Raw genomic sequence first — 13,144 nt, 5'->3', positions numbered from 1 at the left:
ATGTCACTTTCTCAGAAAGATCTTCACTGACTACCTTATTTAAAATTTCAATCCCCATCCCACCCCCATTTCTCTTATGTTTTTTCCATAGTATTTATTGCCTTATAATCATATAATCATATGATGATATAATTATATAATGCCTTATAGCATATAATCATATTTCATAATTGTTTCTCTCCTCCACTACAATATATGCATCATGAGGACAGGGATTTTGTTTATTACTCTACCCACTGTACCTAGAACATAGCAGGCACTCAATAAATATTTACAAAATACGTGAAAGAAAAAAGAAAAAGAGATAGAAAGAAAAGTGAAATTGACTTTTTCTTCTGAAACCTCTATAGTATCTTTTTAAAAAAATATTTTCAGAATACACAAAAACGATATTAGAAAGCATACAAAATTTGGAAATATTACTTACCAAAGTCCATTCTATCTTTTTGGTTTCTCTGAAGCAAACCCAAAAGGAGATTAGCCAAATAAGGTGATGTTTCCCTGGGAATGCTGGGGGAAAGGGAAAAAAACAAACTAAGTGGTGAGTTTATGTATGTTAACCACATGACTTTTGCCTTCACTATGGCAAATGAACAGTATATGCAGTTTCACAAATACTACATTTTATACCAAGATGACCATGGTAAAGCCTCATTCTTTAAAGGAAAAAAAAAAAAAAAAACATTAAGCAATTGCCTTTGAGAAATAGCATCAATTTGGGAAGATTCCTATATGTGCTTATTACTGTTTGCTGGACTATCTGCAAGAATAAAGCACTTCACAAGCACAGACAATCTGAAGGCTTAAGACAACTTCAACCTTGCACTAACAGTTGCTGCGGAGCTCTCTATTGGAAAAAGAGCCACCTCTAATCCTGTCTGGAAAGGGGCAGAGCTTAAATAAATGCAAGTGAGAAATAACACAGCTTCCTGAGATGCAGTAAGAATAAGACAAACAAGGCATTAGAAAAATGAGTAAGTAATCAGAATGTACAATTCACAGAAAAAAAACTACAAAAGGACATTAAACAAATAAAAAAGAACCAACCTCAATAATAAAGAGAATAATGCAAATTAAATTAATAACTAATTGATCCTCCCCTATTTGTGAGACATCAAGTCTGATAACATCCCACATTGGTGAAATATGAGGAAAGGAGCACTCTCTCATGCTGCTGTATCAATAGGATGGCCAACCTGGAGAGCATACTTTTTGGTTCAACAATTCCATTTCTAGGAGTCCATCCTAAAGAAATGCACAAATGTGTACATACACACACACACACACACACACACACACACACACACACTCTCTCTCTCTCTCTCTCTCTTACTCTCTCTTCACTAAAGCCTGTTTGTAGTAACCAAAAAATGAAAACAGGGATCCGATTAAACAAAATACTATACCTCTAACCATGGGACTCTATGTAGCCATTTAAAAGAATGCAGTAGTTCTCTACATACTATTGCAGAACAACCTCTATGCTATACTGCAGAGTAAAAACACAGTTGCAGAACAATTTGCAAAGCATGATGTAATTTGTATTGAACTATATGTGTGTGTAAATACAAACACAAACAAGTACTCAAACGTGTAAAAAGAACTTGAAAAAAAAAAAAGATTTCCAAAGATACACTGCAAACTCTTGTTTTCCTTTAGGGTTGGGGAGGGCCTAGGGAGAATTTACTTTGTACTTTACACACATGTTTTGTTTTCATCTCCCTCCCCTCAAAGAACACATATAACTTCTGTAGTTTTTTCTTTTAATACACTTAACATTTTAAAAAAGAAAGAAAATGGTGCAACACTACACAGGCACCTATGCTGAGCTAATAATTTTTTAATTTCCTGGGTTTTTATTTATTTATTTATTTTTTTAGATTTGTATTTTTTTTCCTTTGTCTCCCCAAAGCCCACCGGTACATAGTTGTATATTCTTAGTTGTGGCATGTGGGACGCCGCCTCAGTGTGGCTCGATGAGCGGTGCCATGTCCACACCCAGGATTCAAACCGACGAAACCCTGGGCCGCCTGCAGCAGAGCGCATGAACTTAACCACTCCGCCACGGGGCCGGCCCCTGTGGATTTTTATCCTAATAAATGCTCTCATTACTATCAATTGAAAAAAGATTCAATAATGCAAATACATAAAACACAGAGTTCAAATAAACAACACTGTATTCATCAATAGCAAAAACCCAGTGCAATCAAAACACATACCTAGGCATTAAGCTCCTGTTTTTTTCATAAAACATCCTTAGGTCTTGAGGGCTATTGGCCTGTTAAAAAAAAAAAAAAAAAGGTTTAATTTCCTAAACAACGGGGGTAAAAATTCCAAATCATATGATCAATGCTCACAGATTCTGAACTTGAAAGTCATGCCTTGCTGAAGGACACAGATGGGCACCAGGAACTTATATAACCTCTGAAATCGCATGCAAATTCTCCATATCTGGGCATAACGTATCTTTTCTGAGGTCAGACTCTCTGAAACTTAGGCCTGAAACTTAGGCACCACTATTCTGGAGGTTATGTGGCCTACCCAACAGGTACATTTTTATTGTGTAAAGTCAGGGTATATCTTACCTTAGGACTGTCAAGGGATTCAAGAAGAGAATTAAGAACACTGCTACTTTTCAGTCACTCCATAGCAACAGTTAGTACCCTCACAATAAGAGCTGCTGAATCAGGGCAGCTGCCTCTACATACAAACTAGACTGGGAAATTAAGTGTTTAACCTGGTGGTGGCACTGATTTTTAATATCATCTTGTGCAAATAATTTCACTTTGTTCCAGTTTTCAGATTCAAAAAAGCTCTTTGTTACCGGGAAATATGAACTCAAGAGGAATCGTCATGGTTATATTCTGGATGGCTTCTTTTTGACAAGACGTTACGGGAGAGGAAGAGAGGGAGACCCACCCCAAGTAATTTCCGTAAAGCCTAAACCATTAACTCCCTCTCACTCAGCAGTGACAGGCATAGAGAGCTGGAGATACAGCTTCCAGTGACCTTTCAGACCAGCTCTACTCCTCACTTGGATTTCAGGACCCCAAAACCAGGTTAAGCAGGAAGCCCTAACACCTTTTCATACCCATTTCCCAGCAGGCTGCTAGCCCCAACCCTTGCTAGTTTTCACTAGTCTGGAAAACATATCACAGGCTTCATGCCCAGTCCAGCTACCAAGGGAAAGCAGATAAAAAAGCAAAAGATGTTCTGGCTCACTAGTACTACAGCAGTGTTTGCCTGTAACAAAATCAAAGTAAGTCACAAAGGAACCAAAAATGCTGCTTCCAAAGCATTCCCCATTTTATAAGTCAAAGGCAAGTGCAAAAGGAGAAGATCCCAAAACTGAGCACATAAGAAAAAATCAGGCTACCTGAAAAGGTGGTTTTCCAACTAGGCACTGATATATCACTGTTCCTATGCTCCACAAGTCTGCCTTAGCATCATAATGTTGAGACATAATAACCTCAGGAGCCTGGGGATAAAAAAAATTCAAGACATGCATCGTGTTATTTACATAATTAACATGCATATATTAGTTAGCTGGAAAAGGTCACACTCCTAACAAAACTACTTAAATAAAAGCAATGCATTATGATATTTCCCTAATCAAATGATACTGCAATGAATACAGGACCACACTTTTACATTGAGATTTACTGATAAATCTCAAAAACAATGTTACACAAAAAGAAGCAACTTGCAGAAACAAACATTTCTATATATTATTATGGACACATAAAATACACATGAGTATTAAAATAGTAATAAAGAAAAATACACACCAATTACAGGATAGAGGTTACTTCTGCAGTAGGAGAGGGGGAAATGAGAAGAGAGAGAAGTACAAAAGGGACTGGGACTGTCTCTGAAATATTTTGTTTCTAAAAAAAATGATTAAGGCAAAGATGGCAAAATGCTGACTTTGTTGAATTTGGATGGTAGGTACACAAGTGTTTGCATTATTATTCCCCTTTTTTCCTGTCATTTAAGTGATAAAAACACAATAAAAATGGTCTTAAAAGCAAAGGCATTTCTCCACTGCTTTGTTACAGCTATTTTCCCACCTCTCATTAGACGTTGCTTTTTAAAAATACCGTCAATCAGGAGAAACACTACATAGAAATGTCAAATATACTTTGAGATAATGAAATTTTATTTTCCACTTTTATTTATTGTCCCTAGTAAATTCTTATTGACTCAATTTCCTTTAATAATCAGCCGAAGCACACTCTCTATCCTCAAGGCTAGTAGTTCAAGGCTTAACTAATTTCATACTCAAGAAGTGCAAAATAATTCTTAAATTATAAAGTTTATTATATAAGCAGTAAAAGTACAATCCAGAAAGTAAATATAATGCAAAATTTTTTTCTTGAACTTTGATTACCAGTTCCCTTAATCTCAAAGTTGATTTTAGATTAGAGGAAATCCTAATTGAACATAAATCCATTTTAAACTTAGAAGTGAAATAGGCACATTTATTTACTTTGCTGGATTCTGAAGTTCCAGAATTACAGCATTTCCTGGCTTAGTACTTCACATTAGTTCAGAAGTTTCATTGCCTCACTCTATCAGACATGACAATATCCATATGAAAGGATAAAGAGGAAAACTAAGATTTTTTTCAACTTTAAGTGTGACGCTGATTAAAAAAACTTCTACAAAATAGGGATCTTGTCAAGTGAGACGACATGCAAAAGATGAGATATCCTATAGCTGACGAGGTGCCCCCAAAAAGTTGTTTTTTTTTAAGTATTCCTAAGATTAAACAACAAGTATAGCATGACCACACTTCACCAATCTTTATTTTCAGTTTAATCTAATAGGGGATTTCTACCATAGTAACCAATTTTTTAAAAAAATAAAAACCAACAGGCAAAGATGACTGACTTTTACAGTCCACTATGCTAAAGCAAAAGACAGGCCTGTATTATAGCAATATTGGTAATATAATTAACATTAGTAATATTATAACAATTCGGACTATATATAAACCACATCTTACTTGGAAACAAGATTCTACTTAAATTCCAATGCTTATGGTGTTGTGCTGTAAACACACAAGGATGCAAACACTCACTCACCATGTACATTGGGGACCCACACAGAGTTGCAGCCATCATGTTACTATGTAGGTAACGAGCAAAACCAAAATCCGCTATTTCACAAAATAAAAAGGAGAAAAACAAATGATACCTTTGCTCACACTTAACATAGATCATATAATTCTTCAAGACACAAGAGGGCACAAATGAATTGTCAAGAAATTAACAGCTTATTGAATAAGACTCTCCACCCAAGAAAAAAGTAGCTACTTCGATTTGACGAGCTAAGAAACAGTAGTAATCACCAATTGTACAAGTCACTGCTCTGCCAGTTTTTTAACCAAGGAGGGAGCATCAAGCTCTGCAAGAGAAAATGCTAATTATAATAAATGATTCATTAATACAGCTCTCATTAAATATCACTACAGGTATAGAATTTGAACTGTTTTTGTCTTCCTCCACATAACAGATGTAATCTATATATCAGAAATTTCTTAAAATACTGTTAAAAATTTATTTTTCTAACCACCAAGAGAAAAACTTTAAAAAAAATCTAGCATTACAAACTGCTTCGAATAATTTTGAGATACACAAGTGCTAAAAAACCTGCCAAATAAATAAACTGAACTAAATAGCCTCTTAGATCCCTTATGTTAAAATCCCATGAGCTGTAAAGAATCAGGGTTATTAATTTGCTGCCAGCAACCATAACACATCAGCCTCCCTCTGATGAGAAGAAGCAAGATTTACTGCTGTGGCTCATACTAGAGTTCCTAACATGGGCCCCTTGGCCCTCTCTGAAATTTAGCATATGCTGCCAATAATGTAATGAGTTCACATATCTGAATGCACCTCACTGAATGCAATAAAAATTTCAAAAGTGCATCAACAAAATCTATCATTTATTAGAGCTGAAGCAAAACTATCTGAAAACAGTGTGTCTCAAAAATGTTCTTTGCATGAAATACAGGACATTTACCTATTTTGATGCGAATACCACTGACACTTGACTTTCTGCGATTGGCATAAGACAGCAAGATGTTCTGTGGTTTCAGATCCCTATGGATTATTCCTTTGCTGTGCAGAATTCGCATGGCAGCTGCAATCTGATGCAGAAACACTCTGATAGTATCTTCACTCAGAGTTCCTTTAGCTGGTAGAAAAGGAGTCACATAAAGATTTAAGCACACAAAATCAAACCTCGTCTGCATATTCCACCATCAGAATTGAGTTGTAAAGAATATAAAGGGAATAAGAGACTGGGATTCACATTTTTCATTTTTTTACCTTAACAATTTAAGTCTAAGAGATATCAGATATTTCAAAAATTTTAATCAGTCTGTTGTGAAGAGAACTGATTTACATTTGACCTTTTCTTTCCACTGGTATCCGTTTTTGTTTTTCCTGTCCCATTTTTACTGCTGAAGGTGCCACATTACTGTGGACACAGCAGGTGCTCAACAAACATGAGTCTCCTCTACAAGCCAACAAGCAAGCTCCCCTTCACATGGGTCGATATCTAGGATCACTGTCCATGTTTAATTCGAAGCATTGCCTGAGCACAAATTTTAAAAAGGTGAAATTCTTGAATGGAGACTTGGGACATGACTGCCACTTGGACCTTCCAGAGATCTGTGTTCCCACATCTGTCTCTTTTAATCTCCCCTGCTGCCCAACACCCCTTTCCCACCATAGCATCTTTCATAACTAAAGACACCTTTAAAAAATGTTTTAACCTGTTTTTACTACTATAAAGTAGTGTGAATATTATTTGAAGGTAGTCATTATTCAGTAAATACTGCAGTGTTTCTATATGTATGCTGGAGTGTGTAATGGTTAACAGGCTGCCTTTGTTCAAATCCCAGCACCTCCACCTACTTACTGTGGGACCCTGGAAGATAATCTCTCTGTGCCCAGTTCTCGTCTATAAAAAGCTGAAAACAGACTAACCACATGGGGTGGTTGTGACCATCAAACAAGATAGCACATTTAATAATGAAGACTTTAGAAAAAGTCCTCGCACATAGTAAGTACTCAAACTGTAGTCAGCACACAAACATCAACTTTTCATTGCAAGGGATCTAAAAGTCACAAGTGTAATTCCCAGAATCTACATCAAGGATTTAATATCCATGACCCTATCTAAATCCTTTGTGAATATACTCGTGCACATACAACTCTAGAATATGTTCTATACAATCTTTCCATATGCAATTAAGATTAAGAAAGATAGAGACCGGCCCTGTGGCCGAGTGGTTAAGTTCGAGCTCCGCTCCAGCGGCCCAGGGTTTCGCCAGTTCGAATCCTGTGTGCGGACATAGCACAGATCATCAAGCCATGCTGAGGTGGCGTCCCACATGCCACAACTAGAAGGACCCACAACTAAAAATACACAACTATGTACTGGGGGGCTTTGGGAGAAAAAGGAAAAATAAAATCTTAAAAAAAAAAAAAAAACTGGGAACAAGTGAAATATCAGGATTTTAAAATCATTTTAACGACATCTAAGTGACATTTTATGTCCTTAACATTTTCAAATAAAACAAATCCCCAGGGGGGCTGGCCCCTGGCGGAGTGGTTAAGTTTGCGCGCTCTGCTTCGGAGGCCCAGGGTTTCGCCAGTACGGATCCTGGGCGTGGACATGGCACCACTCATTAGGCCATGTTGAGGTGGCATCTCACATACCACAACTAGAAGGACCCACAACTAAAATATACAACTATGTACTGGGGGAATTTGGGGACAAAAAGCAGGAAAAGAAAAAAGAAGAAGATTGGCAACAGTTGTTAGCTCAGGTGCCAGTCTTTAGGGGAAAAAAACAAATCCCCATAGTTTAAAAATCATCCAATACTGTCTTCTGTGAGGGCTGTTCTTAATCTATCCCCTTTTTTTAATTCTTTGGGATTGTTTTCCCGATGCTGACTGTTAAAAAAACAAACAAACAAACTCTAAAACACATAAAAAGTGAAATCTTTCATAGTCTCAGCCCTTGGAGATGAACAGTTTAAATTTGGAGTGTATTCTTCCAGATCTACTTTCTCACAGATGGCAACACATAAATTACTGCATACTACTGGGTGGGTCAAATCAACAACTAGAGCTTTATTTTTGTAACGTGTTTTACTTAAATTACATTGCAACAGCTAAAATAAATAGTATGGTTTTTTCCCATTTCATTCATTTACGTTTTCATTCTAGGGCTTAGAAAAATTTTGCTACTTTAAATGACAGCTGCTTAGAACTTGTATCTTTGCCCCATGACACACTACTGAATATACTTAAAATTTATTTGATTCAGAGTCCAAATTCTAACACTGTTCCCATGGGGAAAAAATTAATGATCTAGTTTAGGCTGTTTCTGGGCACAAACTGTAGTAAAAATTCACATATTTCTATGAACATGGATGTGCATTTCTCGACACAATCCCATAAACTGAAATTCCCATTAAAAACTTAATATTTTAAAGGCATTGTCAACATCAAAAGTCTTTCAAATGAACGAATTAAGCAAGTTAGCCCTGAGAGAGTAGATTCAGCCATAGCTGCCACACTTAACGTATTCTGCTAGAATAAATGTTTAAGCACAACTTACCAATTAATTTAGAATTTGCTTTATTTTAAACTTGCAATTGATAGAATTTGTTTTCTATCTTTTGAAAATGTGTAAGGCACCTTATTTGTTAAAGCAAATAAAAGGACTAAATAAGTGTTGTGATATAATGGCATTTGACCTTCTAGACTTTTTAGACATTCCAGATTTTCTCTCCCATAGAAATATAACATGTGCCACATATTAAATTTTCTAGCAGCCACATTTTAAAAAGTGAAAAGAAACAGGTGAAATTAAAAATATATATTTACCTAATACATCCAAAATATTATCATTTCAACTTGCAATCAATATAAAAAACTTAATGAGATATAATCATTCTTTTCTTCTTATTAAATGTTCAAAATCCAATGTGTATTTTACATAACAGCACATCTCACTTCAGACTAGCCACATTTCAAGAGCTCAACAGCCCCATGTGGTCAGTGGCTACCATACTGGATGGTACAGCTCTAGACTATTCCTTGAGAACCAAATTTATTTTATATATCTTTTCAAGTATTTTCAAAATACAAGGGATTCCCTTAAGGACTGTGGCAGACAGGGACAAGGGAGAGGTTAAATAAGTGGACCAAAATCACACAGCAATTAAGCAATGCAAACAGTCAAACTGCTGCAAACCAGCTTGCCTGTCTGACTCTAGCGTTCAGCTAAGCTCTTCACCCTTTGGTCTCCAAATCTAACACTATGCCCTGGAAGATCAAATACAGAATTCAACATCATAGACAAAACACTGTCAGGGCCAGCCCCGTGGCCAAGTGATTAAGTTTGTGTGCTTCACTTTGGCAGCCCAGGGTTTTGCTTATTCAGATCCTGGGCACAGACGTGGTACCACTCATCAGGCCATGCTGAGGTGACGGTGACGGCCCACATAGCACAACCAGAAGGACCTACAACTACAATATACAACTATGCACTGGGGGGCTTTTGGGAGAAGAAGAAGAAAAAAAAGATGGGCAACAGATGTTAGCTCAGGTGCCAATCTTTAAAAAAAAAAACAAACCTGCTGTCAAAGCCAACTTCAATTTGTCATACCAGTAATACTGCCTATATCAGCAAATAGAGGACTTCTGTCAGTGAAAGTAACTGATACTCTTACCCAGGGCTCTAAAGGGCTAAGGTGCCACTCAATCTGACCCCAGTGGAAAGATGCCTTTATCTGGATCACTAAGAACAAACGTCTAGATTCTGAGGAACTCAAGGGTTCAGAGACTGGCAGAAGCAAGGTATCTTCTGGCTTCAACTCCTTTCCACCAGTAGTGAGCAAAAGTACCTGTCTCACTGCTTTCTATCTACTAATAAATGACATTTTGAACATTTTTTTTTTACCAAATTGACATTTTTTTAAAAAAGAATCTCAGTTGGGAAAAATACAAAACACACATGGAACAAACAACCAAATTCAGGATAACAATTGTCTCTAAGCAGGAAGGACAGGAGTGGGACTACAGAATGGCTTACAGGGAGCTTCAAGCGTACTTACCATTTGTTTTTTAATTGGGGGGAGGAGTTATAGCAGCATCATTCTCCACACAGCTTTTGATGTCAGCAATATTTTATATTTTAAAGATTTTTTAAATCTAATTTTTAATTGCACTCTCTGATTACTAGGTGAAATTGAACATTTGTAATATGTTTCTCTCTTGTAAACTGTCCATACCCTTTGTGGGTATATTTATTGATGCCTTCATGTTATTACCATCAATTGGCAGAATCTATTTATAGATGAATTATGAACCTTTTATATCTTTTTACATATTTCCCTTGCACCTTTAAGGGCTGAATAAGTAGATGCTGGTCTCACCTAACATCATTAAAAAAAAAAAAAACATTTTTGAGGGACACAATTTGATCCAAATGCTTATTATCCCAAAAGTACACATTTTGGATTCAGAATTTCAAGCACGATCTAAGATCTAAGTACTAGATTTTAGTACTAAAATCTTATCTCTGTGCCACAAAATAATTTCAATGTTACCTTTAATCCTTAATAACACCTTTTTTTAATTTACAAGAAACATTCACATTAATAAATACATTCTTGGATATATTCTTCCATTATGATTTTTTTTTTTTGAAAGACATGAAAGGGATTAACGTTTCACTGAAGGGAACCCAGTCGAGTCTTCTGAAGAACAGAAATTCTATTTGGTTTTTTCTCAAACACACTGAAAGAGACGCATATCTAAAGTAAGTACTTAAAGTTTAGGAACAAAATCACAACAAACAATAGTTAGTCAGCAAAGTGACCACAATTAAACAAATACACAAATATTTATTGAATGTTCCTATACAAGTGCAGAAAACAGGGGTAGCATATTTCACAAGTAACTCTCAGGATTAAACAGACTATAGTACGATCTTTATTGAACATTGACACATACAAAAAATTACCTTGCAAATAATCTGCCAAGTCTCCACCATTGCAATACTGACATATAAAAGAAAAAGTAATGAAAATAAGGACACCAATTCAAGATTAATTCAATATACTATCAGTTAATTTTAATTAAAAATTTGTATATATGTAAATCTGGTCTGAAAAACATTTATAAAAATTACACAATAAAAATTTTTTAATTTTATGTTCTTTATGAAGTAAACTCTAAATCACAGAATCAATTTTATTAATTCAAAATTTCAAATAATAAATCTACTGTCAATTTTAAAGTACATACATATTAATCCAAAGGAATTTGAAATACATTAAACAGAAGCTTGTATACTACCTACCTCCATCACCAGGAAGACAGAGTTGGGTAATTCCTGAAAAGTAAACATACTAAATATCATTTAGATTAGAGAAAAAATTAAGCACAAATTTTAAAATAATGATAGCTAATAAAAATACTACACTTGTTCATTATTAAACAAGTAAAATGAAATCACAAAATCCATTAGTAAGTGAAATTTAAAATCCCCAACACAATGATTTAAGCATCTCAGCTTCAAAGCCAAATAAAGTTTTCATGACATTAACGTAGTGATCAAGAAGTTAAATTCTGTTCATTAACAGAACTAAAGAAAGAGTCACCTTTTGGTTATGGTTACGGTAAATTTACCACTTGTGAAAAAAGGGAAGAATTCTCTGGTCCTCAGAGAAGCACTTCCACTTTAAAAAGTTCATGATTTAGAGCACCCTGAGACTCCTCCCCAGAATGCTGAATGCACAACCTGATTTCTGGAACATACGGTCTAGAATGCTTTTTTTCTTTCTGGTTTTTATGTTTGTTTGGAGGCAATCACATTATCTGGCAATTGTTGGCAAAGGGAAGACATTTCATCATATGTTTTGGTAAGAGACTGATTTTAAGGGAATGATTTGAGAAATTTTTACCAAGTCTTCCAAAATTCATATAGCTCCAGGTCTGTTGCTTGGGTAAGTAATTCAAAGACTGATTAGCTGATTCTTCAATAATAATTTTCATAATGTTAATTAAATTTTAAATTGGACTTCCCTTCAGTTTAACTGGAGCCAGCGCCCAAATGTGATTCAAGAGATAGCCCTTCCAAGTAGTACTTCGCTTCACCAAGATCCTAAATTCAAGAATAGAGTGCTCATGGGAAAACAAAAGGAGGGGTAGGGCAGAAACGGGGCCGGTCCGGGGCAGCAATCCTCAGAGGGTGATTCAAGGACCAGTGCTAGTCAGCCAATTATTTGGTACTAGCTCACAATGAGAGAATTACAGAAATTCAGAGTAAGAATTTTAAAAGGTTAAAGTAAGTTAACAAAGTAATTTTATATCTGCTGAACCTCGGACATCTCTTTGTAGGGCCTTTTTTATTTCACTTTTATAATAATTCATCTTTATAGGATTTTCTAAAAGTGTCACTTCACACAGCTTAGCAATAAAAACCTGTGCCTCACCACAGGTAGTTTAAAGCACTTGAGTGCAATGCGGAGCATTACAAGGGGCTGCCACACAAGTGGTTTCACCACATTCACCAAGGTTCGGGATGCCACAAGTCAAGACCTGAATTAAATTATGTCCTGCAAGAATTCAGTGACTTAGGATGACTTACGTCACTTATTTCTCCAGAGGACTAGATAAAAAAATTAAAATACATCAGGACCAATTCTTTGACCCCCTTCCCAGAGGTATATGGAGGTTCAGGAGAACGGCAATGCCTGGTGCTCTCTGCCAAGGAACAAGGAGCCACAGTCCCGCCCAAGCAGGATCACACACACGGAGAGGCAGGCTGCAAGCCTGAAGCGGACGCCTGGCGTCCCTAAGAGCACTCCCCTAATACGTTAGGAAGGAGGCAGAGAACAGTCAGCTCCCAGCAGGCTAGAGGCTCAAGTCTGTAAGAAATAAATATTTATTTCCTTTTATCATAAATAAAAAGAAAAATATATTTCTAAGAGTTCAAGCATCTCCATTGTGAACTAGTCTTAATCACAAAACCTGATCAAATCCAGACCAAACCATCCTACCATCTCTAAAAGTACTGAGAAATCCTTAAACATGATAACTTTCGATAAAAT

General features: G+C 36.0%; 1 protein-coding gene across 5 annotated transcripts in view; it reads right to left on the bottom strand.

The window, feature by feature from the left end:
• The window catches only part of ULK2 (unc-51 like autophagy activating kinase 2), an 84,230-nt gene that overhangs the window by 60,052 nt on the left and 11,034 nt on the right, over positions 1 to 13,144 (bottom strand). For all 5 annotated transcript variants that reach the window (XR_011523696.1, XM_070563560.1, XM_070563562.1 and 2 more), the window contains exons 4-10: positions 11,392 to 11,424; positions 11,053 to 11,089; positions 6,028 to 6,201; positions 5,088 to 5,161; positions 3,377 to 3,478; positions 2,220 to 2,278; positions 428 to 510 (exon numbers count right to left, since the gene is read on the bottom strand). Coding sequence is in view for 4 of the 5 variants with exons in the window: in XM_070563560.1 (XP_070419661.1) it covers positions 428 to 510; positions 2,220 to 2,278; positions 3,377 to 3,478; positions 5,088 to 5,161; positions 6,028 to 6,201; positions 11,053 to 11,089; positions 11,392 to 11,424 (562 nt within the window). In the remaining variant the exon portion in view is untranslated. The remainder of the gene's footprint in view (positions 1 to 427; positions 511 to 2,219; positions 2,279 to 3,376; positions 3,479 to 5,087; positions 5,162 to 6,027; positions 6,202 to 11,052; positions 11,090 to 11,391; positions 11,425 to 13,144) is intronic.

Source organism: Equus przewalskii, chromosome 10, assembly GCF_037783145.1.
Source record: "Equus przewalskii isolate Varuska chromosome 10, EquPr2, whole genome shotgun sequence".
In the NCBI taxonomy this organism is placed as follows: domain Eukaryota; kingdom Metazoa; phylum Chordata; class Mammalia; order Perissodactyla; family Equidae; genus Equus; species Equus przewalskii.
This window is presented reverse-complemented; position numbering and strand designations above follow the sequence as displayed.